The sequence below is a fragment of the Ursus arctos genome, unplaced genomic scaffold (assembly GCF_023065955.2).
Source record: "Ursus arctos isolate Adak ecotype North America unplaced genomic scaffold, UrsArc2.0 scaffold_29, whole genome shotgun sequence".
NCBI classification, from domain to species: domain Eukaryota; kingdom Metazoa; phylum Chordata; class Mammalia; order Carnivora; family Ursidae; genus Ursus; species Ursus arctos.
In genome coordinates this window covers 2,895,270-2,906,756 of record NW_026622974.1, presented here as the reverse complement: position 1 = coordinate 2,906,756, position 11,487 = coordinate 2,895,270, and the positions used below count along the sequence as shown (strand labels likewise).

General features: G+C 51.2%; 1 protein-coding gene across 2 annotated transcripts; it reads left to right on the top strand.

The window, feature by feature from the left end:
- Window positions 1-731: 731 nt before the first annotated feature.
- On the top strand, window positions 732-10,345 carry LOC113261316 (CMRF35-like molecule 5). 2 transcript variants are annotated; one of them, XM_057303979.1, is made up of 6 exons: window positions 732-1,309; window positions 1,669-1,844; window positions 3,242-3,317; window positions 4,647-4,765; window positions 5,981-6,090; window positions 6,934-10,345. In XM_057303979.1, exons 2-6 carry the CDS (start codon window positions 1,742-1,744, stop codon window positions 7,192-7,194), a joined length of 669 nt encoding a protein of 222 aa, XP_057159962.1. In that variant the 5' UTR covers window positions 732-1,309; window positions 1,669-1,741; the 3' UTR covers window positions 7,195-10,345. The 2 variants fall into 2 exon arrangements, with proteins under 2 accessions (XP_057159962.1, XP_026363268.1); XM_026507483.4 differs by having other exon boundaries at window positions 1,512-1,844.
- The last annotated feature ends 1,142 nt before the right edge of the window (window positions 10,346-11,487 follow it).

Sequence of the window (11,487 nt, the reverse complement as noted above, 5' to 3'; positions counted from 1 at the left end):
GAGGCTGCTGCTTCTTCAGGCTGATGCACTTCTTGCCCCACTGCTGGGAGCCGTGAGAGAGGAAGGCCTCCTCTGCCGGCCCCCTATGGGGGCTGCCCCAGCTGCAGAGAGCCAGGTCCCCACCCCCGGGATGGCCTGCCACCCGCACCCCCCACTGGCTGCCGCAGGGTCTGAAGCCCCAGCAGCCCCTTGCCATTCCGGAGAGAGCATCCTGTCCTCAGAACTCTGCACACCCTGGCCTGAGCTTCCTGTTGGCCTGTCCTGCTTCCTGTCCTTCTCTTCCCGGCTTGGTCCCCAGGCACTTAAGGCCTCCTGTGCTAATCTCTACCTCAGGGTCTGTGCCCCACGAACCCGACATGCCACACTGCATTGGTTTCTTGGTTGTAAAGAGCCTGTGATGGTAGTTTTTCTGTAGTTCTTCTAATGACAATTACCCCTGAAAATGTGCTTGATTACTGTGGTCTTTTGACAAATGCTTACAGAGTGATTATGGCAGGCTGGGAGCTTGGGGACATGTGGTGACCTGGAGGAGACCTCCTCCCCAGCCTCCTGTCCTTCTGCATCTATCTCCCCCCCCAACCCCGTCCCCACCGATGATGTCCCCAGCTTCACTCTCTCCCACCCTTGCCAGCAGTATTGCCTGCACCTCCATTCCTGGAAATGACTCTCCCTCTCCTTTCTCCTCTGTCCCTTCAATCCTCACAGAGCTCCCCAGCTCCCAGATGGACCTGGGCAGGAAGTCTCGGACCACTGTGCATCTCCAAAGGGTCCCCTAACTCTGTCACTGTCCTTCAGTCGGGGCTTTTTACTTGGGTGGAGAGGAGGTACTTGGGGCCAGGAGGAAGTGATAGGATAGAGGAGAGAAGGAGAAAGGAGAAATAGGTTCTGGTTTCACCAGAGTTACTTCCGGGACTTTTACAGCTTTCTACATCCTGACCCCAGTGTGACAAGGAGGAAGACGCCAGCACAAGAGAGCTGGCAGAAGCCTCAGACTTCCCTGGGGCCTCAGCCCTGAGACTGGACTGGGTCCACGCGTAGCACCTGCAGCAGGAGGGGCCCGCCTACAGGCCAAGAGCGCCCCTCCTCCCAGCCCTCCCGCTGCCCCCCTGGAGGACTTGGCCTTCCTCGCTCTTTTTCCCTAACAAGTGGACAAGCGAGAGCGGCTGGGCCGAATCCCCACCCTTGTGCCGCAGCTCTGGCTCCCTCTCCCCAGGGCTTCCCTGCTCCCACCCCAGCTCAAGAAGAGGGCCCATGGCCTGGGAGGCCACACTCCTGTTGCCACCTGTCCTGCTGGTGCTCCTGGCCTCAGGTGATGAGGAGGGCAGAGGGAGGGAACGGGGCAAGAGGAGGGGGAGATGGCCAGGTGAGGCGGGTGGGCATGAAAGGGCAACGCAGGGTGGGCTGTGGCCAGAGGCCCCTGTGTCTGGGGCGCATTCTGAGGAGCGAGGCGCCCATGCGCCAGCCCCGCAGTATCTGAGGAATGGCTCCCTGACGTGAGAGTGTATTTTCAGGCTCGTGGGAGCAGAAGTCAGAGTCGCTGCATCAACTGGAAGGGGGGTCAGTCTCCGTGAAGTGCCCATACCAGGCCCAGCAAGGTTCAAACCCGGTGAAAGTCTGGTGCAGGCAGGTACCGGGACGTTCCTGTGACCTGCTGGTCACCTCCCCCAGGCTCCCGGGGCTGCTCCAGAAGCCTCGAAACTCCATTCAGGATAACGTCAGCAGGGGCTACTTCCTCGTCACCATGACCGAGCTCAGGGTAGAAGACTCTGGATCGTATTCCTGCGGAATCTACAAATCCCCCTGGATCTTTATTCACAGAAACATCCGTCTGGTGGTGTCTCGGGGTGAGTTCTTTCCCTTCTTTGTGTGGTGCTCAGGCGTCCTAAATCACAAGATCTTAGAGCTAGGAAGGACTCCAAAATAATTGTCTTCGGTGCCCTCACAGCCGAAAACTGGAGCCCCCTGCCCACGGTCACTGCTGGTGAGGGGCAGACGAGCACCAGAGCTCAGACCTGCTGGCCCGCTTGCTTCTTCCTTTCCCATCACACGCATTTCCCTAAACATCTTTGTTGTCACAAACAAGACTCGTCCATTGATTCGTAATGACTGTAAGGCCTCCTCAGGTTTGAGCAAGACTGGCTGATTGGGCCATTCCTGGGCATCCCGACGTCTGGCCCTAACCCCTAGCCTTCTCTCAAAGGGTTGTGCTTGAGCTGTCGGTCGCTGGGTGGGTTAAGAAATGTGGAGAGACAGGAGACAGCCAGCTAGTGAGGCAGACGTGAAACTTTGGGGGCGAGACAGGGTGGTATAGCGGCCAAGGGCTCAGAGAGCCTGGGTCCTCACCCTGGACCTGCTCCTTAGGGTCGAGAGACCTTAAGCCTCAGGTGGGAAGCTGGGTGGTACTTCTGACTGAGGCCCCAGGTGTTTTTCCTGAAAACCTCTGACTTGCAAAGCCCCCCTGCAGTTCCCTGTGATGGCCAGGGCTTGAATAGCATCTTCCCTGACCCCCGCCCAGCCACCAAGCCTGCTCAGCCATTCGGTGAGCTGGGTACCCAGAGGACCCTGGTCAGCTCTTGGTCTGTCACCATTCAAGCCATGGCTCACTGTCCACTCCATGTAGGGCAGGGGCTGCACTCTGGAAGGGGAATCAAACACCTTGAGACCCTATCCTGTGCTGGAGGAACCCACAGTGCCCCCTCCCGACCCCTGCACTCAAGGCTGACACATAAGTGAAGGGTTAGGATGGTGGGTGGTAGGTGGCGTGATGGAAGCCTGTTGGATGGCGGCCCAGTGAAGAGGGCGACCAGGTTGCTGGAGAGAGCAGTGATATGGATTCTCCTGGAGAACTCCCCAGAGGAGGTGATACCACTTGGGTCTTGTGAGTGAGCAGGAATTGATCCAGAAGAGATAAAAATGGGGGTGGGCAGGTGGGTGGGACACATTATAAGTTGAGAATGCATGACATGTTCATGAACAATGAAAACAGAAGAGACTGTGCAATATACCCAATCTCCCAGTGACAGTGTGATCCCAACCTAAAGCCACTCGTACTGGAGCACTTGACTGTGAGCGTACCCTGCAGAGAGTAACACCTCCCCTCGTTTGCTGGGCATATGGTGCTTTTCAGAGTCCTCCCTTGGCCCAGGGCCCTGTGTGGGCTCCTCCTCCCCAGGGCCAAGGAGGGAGCCTGGAATGTGGGGCAGACACATGGAAGTGCTCCCCTTATTGTCGTCTCTTGCAGCTTCAACCCTGCCTACCACCAGGAGCACCAGCGGGACCACAACCTGGACCTCTACCCCCAGCCCTGTCACTGACAGGTACTGTCACCTCCCTCCCTATCTTCTCCACCCTCCGCTTCTTCCCACCCACGGCCACCTGTGCCGAATGCCTCCAGCTACCATGTCTGCATGGCTAACTGGCTCTCAGGGGATGACATGGGAGTCAAACCGTTTGCACCAGGTCACTTCACCTCTTTAAACCTCAGTTTTTTCATCTGCAGAGTGGGGCCAATGACATGGTCACCTTACAGCAGGGTCGCTTGCCTCTGGCACTATTGATGTGTGATGTCCTGTGCACTGTAGGGTCTTTGGAGCATCCTGGCCCCTACCCGTTAGATGGCAACAGTGCAGACATCCCCCACCCCACCCAGCTGTGACAACTAAATCCAAAGTTCTCCAGATATTGCCAAGTTTGCCTTGGGGGACACAAGCAGCCGCAGTTGGCAACCACCATCATACAGAGTGGCTGTGCGGGTGAGGTGGGATTGGGCCTGGCCCAATGCCAGGGACGTGACCAGGGCTGCCTCATTTGCCTCTCCCCTCTTCCAGCCCTTCTCTATCCCAAAGCCATAGGGGTCCAGGAGAAGGGCGCACTCTGTAGTTCCTACACCTGTGGCCTGATTTCTTCTCTCCCCCTGCCTGATGGTTCCCAGGCCCTGGTTACTGGGACTGACCCGACAGCTGTTTTCTTCTGCTCTCCACCCTCCCCTGCCCTCTCCCCACCTACCATCACTGTGATGGGATCCCAGGGCTCTCACAAACCCTGGTTCCTTGCTTCAAGGCATTATACCCAGAAACAAGATGGTGCTGGTCATGGGGCAGAGAGGTGTCCCTAAAATAGCTGCCTCCCGGGCTTAGGGCTTCGACCCTTGACACACCCCAGGCACCTTCCCTGGGCTCCTGCTGTGGTGTAAGGAAGCCGACCTTTGTGTTCTGCCTTTGACCTGAGACAGGCTCTATTCCAAGGTGTTCATTACGTGGCAGTGCTGTTGGTCACAGGGCACCAGTATTCTGAGAGCTGAGTGCATCTCACGGGCAGGGGTGAGGAACCGGGACCAAGAATAGTTAAAGGCAGGATGCAGGAAGGGTGAGTACAGACCCTGCAGCAAGGGCCTGGGGGGCGAGTTAGGGGACAGCAGCCAGAAAGGGAAAAGGAGCAAAGACATTCCTGTTTCACAGAGGAGGAAACAAGCCCAGACACGGCGGGACGTGCATGGCTTACGGGCAGAGCCCTTGACTATGGGGCTGCCTCCTGGCCAGCTCAGCAGGAGGCTCTGTCATGACCACCTGCGTGGGGAGAGGGATGGCTTCTGGGCAGAAGGTTGGCTCCCACTTTCCTCACCTGGCTGGTCGTTCCTTCTTCCAAAGCCCCCAAGGCAGCTGGCAGTTCATCGTCACCAGCTCGACGGTGGCTGTCCTGCTGCTTCTGGTGCTCACCCTCCTCATGGTCCTGTACTTCCGGAAAGCCCGGAGGAACACCGGGAAAGGTAAACCCCAGTGCTGGCTCCGAGCAGACCACCCAGGGCTTAGCCATGATACTCCCGTGCCCGCAAGCCTGAGGAGAAGGCTTCCTGTGCCCATTTTACCAACAAGGAAACTGAGGCCTGTGAGGCGAAGTGGTCAGGATCCCCTAGGTTCTCTTGCTTTGTCAGAGATCGCTCTCTTCGGAGGCTCAAGGTCAGCAGCCTCCAAGCCTAATTTGCCTAAAACTGGGTGTTCTAGTCCATTTGGGAGTGTATATTTTGCCATCTTCTTACAGGACTTTAAAACAAATTCATCTAAAACCTTTTCTGATCAACAGTATTGTTTTTAATTGTCACTACTGTTTTAAATTTTTGTCTTCCTAAAAGCATTAAAGGATTTTTTAATCTTCCAAGTTGTAAGTTTTTTTTTTTTTTTAGCACTGATCACATGTAAAATAACCAGCATTTTGTGCAAGACTTATCAGATTAGTGCCTTTGGATGATTCCTGCCCTGTTTTTTGTTGTTTGGTTTGCTCAGCACATATGTGCTATGTATTTACTTACCATATAACCCAGTGACATCTCTGTTGACAACTTTGACATGTGGAAGCGGGTCAGCACTGTGTTGGACCTCAATGATTTTAATTTTTCGAGCTATAAAAATCATAAAATAGTCATGGGCTGTAAAATTTAATACACGTATTTTTCAAACTATGTGAAGTCAATTTAGTGGGTCACAATATGATTTTCATAAGATAAAACAGCAAAGCAAAATGTCACAATGGCTTGCACATTGGAAGGATAAATATTTTTTCATTGGACTTTTATTTTAGGAGAGAGAGAGTGTGTGTGTGTTTGTATAGTGGGAGTAAGATAAAATGTTTCTCATTGTGGTTCCTGGTCCAAAATTTTGAACCTTATAGATAACTTCACCAACAAATAGATTGTACTTAAATGGATGTTTAAATTTGGAACTTTCAGTGCCTGGAATGGATTCAGCTTTACCAGTTTTATGCAAATTAGCTGCATGTTGCCAGTCTGATTTGCTCCTTGGCACTACCGTCTGATCCCTGGACACCCTTCCGTGCTGGCCACTGGCAAACTCCCCAGGGCAGGGTGGAATTTGCGGACCCAGACCCAGTCCCTCTGTCCAGTGGGGACCTCCAGCACCCCTTCCTTCCCAGGGGAACAGGACCTAGGGAGAGGTCCCTGACCCAAACTGGACTCCTTTCTTCACAGGTGAGGACAAATCCCACCACATCTATAACAACATCTCAGCCCAGAAGGAACAGAGCACTGTGCATAGGAAGGATCCCTCACCAGGGCAGAGGCGATCTCAGCTTTCCTGGGTATCTTGTTTGTCAGTGTTGTTCTTTTTTTTCAGCTTCCCAGCGTGTATTGTAGTTTCTGTTCACTCTGGACCTGGGCTCACTCGTGACTCCTCACGCTGCTGTTGCCTCATCTGCATGCACCCTTTGCCCCATCTTTCCCAATTCAAACCTCTTAGAGAGAAAGAGAAGTTGACTGCCCCAGCTTTTGATTTTCACCCCCACAGGAGTCAACTGTTAGTGCGGGGGACCCCATCTCATGGTGTGGCTGCCACCAGTCCAGTCAGCTAGGGACATGGGGGTCACATGGTAAAAATATGGCTCCCTAGATGCCCTCTCATCAGGAGCTGGGGACCGGGCCATTGCCGTTGGGTAGGTCTGTCTTGTCTAAAGACCTAAGACTCTTGAAATTGCAAAATGGCAGGATTGGGAGGATCTAAAGTCATCTGTTTCAACCCTCTGTAAGGCTGGAATCAACTTTATAAATGGCATCCCTACCAAGTGCTTTTCTAGCTCAATGCTCTTCAAACTGGAGTGTGCATAAAAATCACTTGGAGAACCTGTTCAAACAGAATTTCCTGGGCCCCACCCCCAGAGACTGCCTTCAGAGATCTTAGGTGGAGCCTGAGATTTTATCAAGCTGCCAGGTGTTGCTAGTGCTATGTATCCTCTTTCTTAGTCTATTCTGAAACATCAATCAGTGATGCTGCCTTTAGCCATTCCCAGAGGCTCTGCATGGTCCATACTCTGTTCCACACCGTATCCCTGTCTCTGTCCTCCACCCAGCTCTGGGCAGCTCCAGGGGCCCCTGATCACTCTCAACTATGCTCTGTACAATGAACATCTGTCTTCTTTGATTCCCAGGGCTCCAATCAACAGATGGGCTCTGACGAGGACACTGGGGCCATCTGCTATGCCTCACTTACCCACCTGAACCAATTTGGCCATGAGGACTCCATCTATGTTAATACCCAGCCCAACCTGAAGCCCATGCCTGACCCCCTTCTGACTGTGGAATATGCCAGCATCGCTGGAACCAGACCAGAGCCCTCTAAGTCGACTGACTGCCCTGGACAGGGAGCTCAAGAGCTAAAGACAGACTTCACTGGGCAGTACGGCACTTAGTGAATACCTGTGAGGCACAGGGCTGCTCTACCAGTGATGGGCGGGGGGCAGCGGGGGGGGGGCTTCAGTGTGGCATAGATGGTCCCAAACCAGCAAAAGATCACCCTTCTTACAAGGGAGATGAGGAGGAAGGAGGAAAGGAAAATCTTTATCACCCCAGAGTGGAGAAACTTTAAGTGTGAAGGCTGTGATGGGCAGGCTCTGGGACCTATAGAAGGGGTTTCTGGACACCTACCTGCTCCCTTCCCCAGGATCTGGGAGGAGGGCTACTAGAGCAGAATCCAATTAGATAGGGTCTGGACCCCAGTGCCTCTGAGTGACCCAATCTTCTCCCCACTCTGTGACCCTCACTTCCTTCCTGACCAGGGGCTGTGAAATCCTGACACACTGTGCAAGTTCCTCTTTGGTGACACTCCTCATGACAGCCCCTCCCCAACTATCTCTCAGGGCTGCTAAGCTAGGCTGGGAAGTTCTATCTCTCCACACCACTTCCTTCTCTCCTTCCTGACCTTCCGATTTTGATTCTCACAAATGACTCTAACAGGACGTGGGCAGTCCTGCTGCTCAGGGATCTCCCCTAACCCTTGGCCTTGCTGGTCAAGGTGGGCCATGGGAACTTCCTTCCTGATGGTGTTCCCTGCAGCTCCACCAGAACTGACCTGGTTCCTCTGCCTTCCATGGACTCTATCATCTACTCTGCCAGCTGCATCTCCAGCAGAGCAGGCTGAAGACTACCCCTTGCCCTAGAACACTTGCTCAGGGCCCTTATGGAGACAGAGCCCCTTTTTTTAGGCTCCCCAAAGGAGTGACTCCAAACTGTGGGAACTCCAGGCCACAGGGGCGGAGGGGGGCATCCTGCCATGTCATGGGAAAGATTGCTTGAATTGCCGATTCATCACTTCTCAAAGGTAACATTTAAAGATCATCAAATCCAACTGCCAGTGAGTCCAACCGCAAAATCCCAGTGAGTCATGCAGTGTCTGCCTCAATCTTTCCGAGGACAGGGAATTCACCGCCTCTTGCTCAAGCAGCTTGTTTGTGAATGTTTTTTGTCATTCAGCTTGCCCTCAATCACAGTGAGACACCACCTTGCCTACAGGATGGGACCTGAAGGTCAGGCTGCTTCACCGCCAGAAAGGGAGAGGGGTTGGAGTGGAGAAGGGCAGGTGGTCTGAGGTCTGGCAGGCTGGGGTACGAGGACAAGGTCTTCCTTAGGGAGGCAGGCGAGGTAAGCACTTGTCACTTGTGACATCCCAGGTTACCTGGGCCGAGGATGTGGTTCTATCCCCGTCTGTGGCTGCATGGGGACACTCAGGAACAACACTTAGTTGAAGGGGGTGGAGAGTAGGGTGCTCTGAGCATCACTTTAGCTCCTCAGGTTTCTGCCCTGCCCTCCAGCTCCCCATATCTGACTGCTAGAGGCCGGGCAACTACTGCACTCAGACCTCCCACCCTACCTGGCCTTGCTCTGAGAAGGTTATTGGCACTGACCTAAGGGCTCATTTGACCTCTGGTCCTCCATGATTCTAGGCTCCTGACAGTGCCTCTTGGTCTATATTTTAGTCTACATACCCACTGAGGGAGCCCATCTTCATCAGGGTCTTTTCAGCTTGGTTTCCTGGCTATAGCACCATGAGCTATCCCAGGGATCAGGTTCCTCATGAGCTGTCCAAACCCAAAGGATTTACTCAGACTAGAATACCTGGAGTTGTAGTCATTACACAGTACTTATAAGGGTCTGCTGACTGTCAGCCCCTGCTCAGGGTTGGGGATACAGTGATTAAGGCTAGTAAGCCCACAATTATGGAGTGCTTCTTATGAGCCACATTCCTCTATGTACATTAATGGCTCAAACATCCCCATAAGGTAAGTACTCTCCCATCATTTTAAAGATGGGGAAACTGAGGCACAGACAGGTTAAGTAATTTCCCGGTCTTGACTCTTGAAAGAGGTTAAGTCGTTGTTTCCCAAATTATTTCTTCCTGAATACATAGCTAGATGATTACGGTCCAGCCTTTCTTGCAGTTAGAGGTGGCCAAGTGACTGAGTTCTGGAAGTTACAGTTTGCCCCCTCCACGCCTGGCCCATAAAACCTACGATGCAATCATCAGTGACCTCTCCCTCCTCTCATTTATCACCCAGATGGCATGGTGAAATAAAAGTTCTTAATGTAAATTCTAAATCTTAATGCAGTTTCCCAAGGGTCAAAAATTAGGCTTGCCTTGTCTTTTCCTAACTGCTACTGCCTCTTCTCCTGCCTGAGCGTCCCCCCCCCCCCCAAATCCTTACTGGATTTCTCAAAACACATCCCTTTTCCTTCCTACTGAGGCAGTCATATGCATAACAAATACACAAGCTGGACTTTGGCGAGGGTCCTGTCTTTCAAGAAGCTTCATTCAAGGAAACCCAGGCTGACACCAACAAAAAGTCATCAAAACAATCTGAAACTCTGTGCTTCAGGGAAACGCATGAGTCCACATTTATCTTGCCATCAATAGCTGGCAACTACCATCTGGCTCACCGCCCCCTCCCCAGTCAGTCTCTCCTCCACCCTGTTTTTTCCAGCTCTTGAATAGTTTGACCACCCCCTGGTGGTCATTAATGTCTTCACTGAAGGAGTCATGTCTCCTCAACCAAACACTCAGAAGTCCAAAAGCTAGGCGTGAGCTGGGGAGAAGTATGGATCCTCCCTCTCTCTCTAGTCCCTGTTCTTTTAGGTCTTGTCTTCTAGGCTGAGATATTTGAGTTGTGGGGATGGTTTGGTGCTGTGGGGGTGTGGCGGAGTGAGTGACTGCTATGTGACTTGGGGCGCAGAAGGAGGGGATCGCAAGCCGAGCTTACCAAAGTGAGTTATCTAGATTCGCTTCCCAGTGCTCCACAAACCATTAGTGCTTTAAAAGACATTAATAAGTGTCACGTGAAAATAATCCATGCTAGTAATATATTTTCTCCAAACATTTTAATGTAAGGAAAAGTAAGTTATGCTTATTACAAGTTGCAAGAGTTAACTCTTGGGAACTCTTTTAATATCCAATAATGGAAGGCTGATTAAAGAAATTATGCTATATTTGCACCAAGGAATATTATGTAGCTATCTGTTGAAATGGAAAAATGTTCTAGATTTATTAAATGAAAAACGCAAGCCACAAAATAATATGTCTAGCATGAGCTTCTTTATGTTTGTGTCTCTGTATGTGACCATAGCAAAAAAAGCTAGATGAACAAAAACCAAAAGAGCAGTCGTGATGCTCTCTGGGGAATAGGTTAGAGGAATGGAGGAAAATTCCATTCAGTAAGATTAGGAGGACTGGCTCTGGAGCCACACTACTTGGATCTAAACCTAACTCCCATCTGTGCTAGCTGTGTGGCCTCAGGCAAGTTATTTAACGACTCTGGATCTCAGTTGCCTGGAACAATAATATTGCCTACCTCACACATAATGACGAAACCCATGGAAGGTGTTTAGAACAATGCCTAGCTCATAGTAAGCACTCAATAAACATTCCTGTGTTTTGAGTGGTAGAACCGTGGACAACTTTTGCCTTTTTGGAGTGCATTTTAAAATATATTTTTTCACTTAAAAGTTAATAGTTTTTTAAAAGATTACTAAAATGCTGAACACATTTTATATAGTTATTATAATAGAAATAATCTCTCTTTGAACCTGTGCCCTATGTAAGTGTGGCAGGTGATCCTGGGGGTAAATTGCCTGTGGCTTTGCAGGTGTGATGCTTCAACTGCTTAAGTATTTACCAAGTAACTGTTGACATCACTGACGTGTGTCACCTACTCAGTAAGTACTGTCTTATCTTGCTGTAATTTCAACACTAGGTCTTTAAAAATTATCTGATTTTTCTATATTGTAATTTTAAAAATTCTGCTTGGAATGTTTTGGAAAATTGTCAAATTTTGCAGCAACGAATTTGTCTTTAGGACTGTTTTTGGTTTCTATTCTAACCCTGGTACAAATGATAACTCCAGAGCCCCTGTGGCTGTCTCAAAATTTAGAGTGCTTTTAAAACGGTTTCATGGTCAGATAATGTCAGGAAGGGCTGATCTAGCTGCACATTGGCCTAGGGTTTAAATCCTTGTTGATCCCTGATTGCCCAGCATGCTCTGGGTATAGAAGGAAGGACTTGTGACCTGGCTCAGGCCAGGGCATGGCAGGGAGACAGTGCCACCGTGTGGCGTCCACTCGGTGCTGGGGGTGGGCATCAGCCCCTCTCTGGAGGAACTGTTTTCTTTCTTTTCATTAGACTGAAATTTTCCGATAATCCTCTTTTGTTTTTAGGG

Bases quoted from the DNA above. Each gene is read 5' to 3' on its own strand.
- LOC113261316 (XM_026507483.4), top strand. From the start codon at position 1,252: ATGGCCTGGGAGGCCACACTCCTGTTGCCACCTGTCCTGCTGGTGCTC. The intron at 1,845-3,241 runs GTGAGTTCTTTC...CGTCTCTTGCAG, and splicing joins CCGTCTGGTGGTGTCTCGGG to CTTCAACCCTGCCTACCACC. The intron at 6,091-6,933 runs GTATCTTGTTTG...TTTGATTCCCAG, and splicing joins GGCGATCTCAGCTTTCCTGG to GGCTCCAATCAACAGATGGG.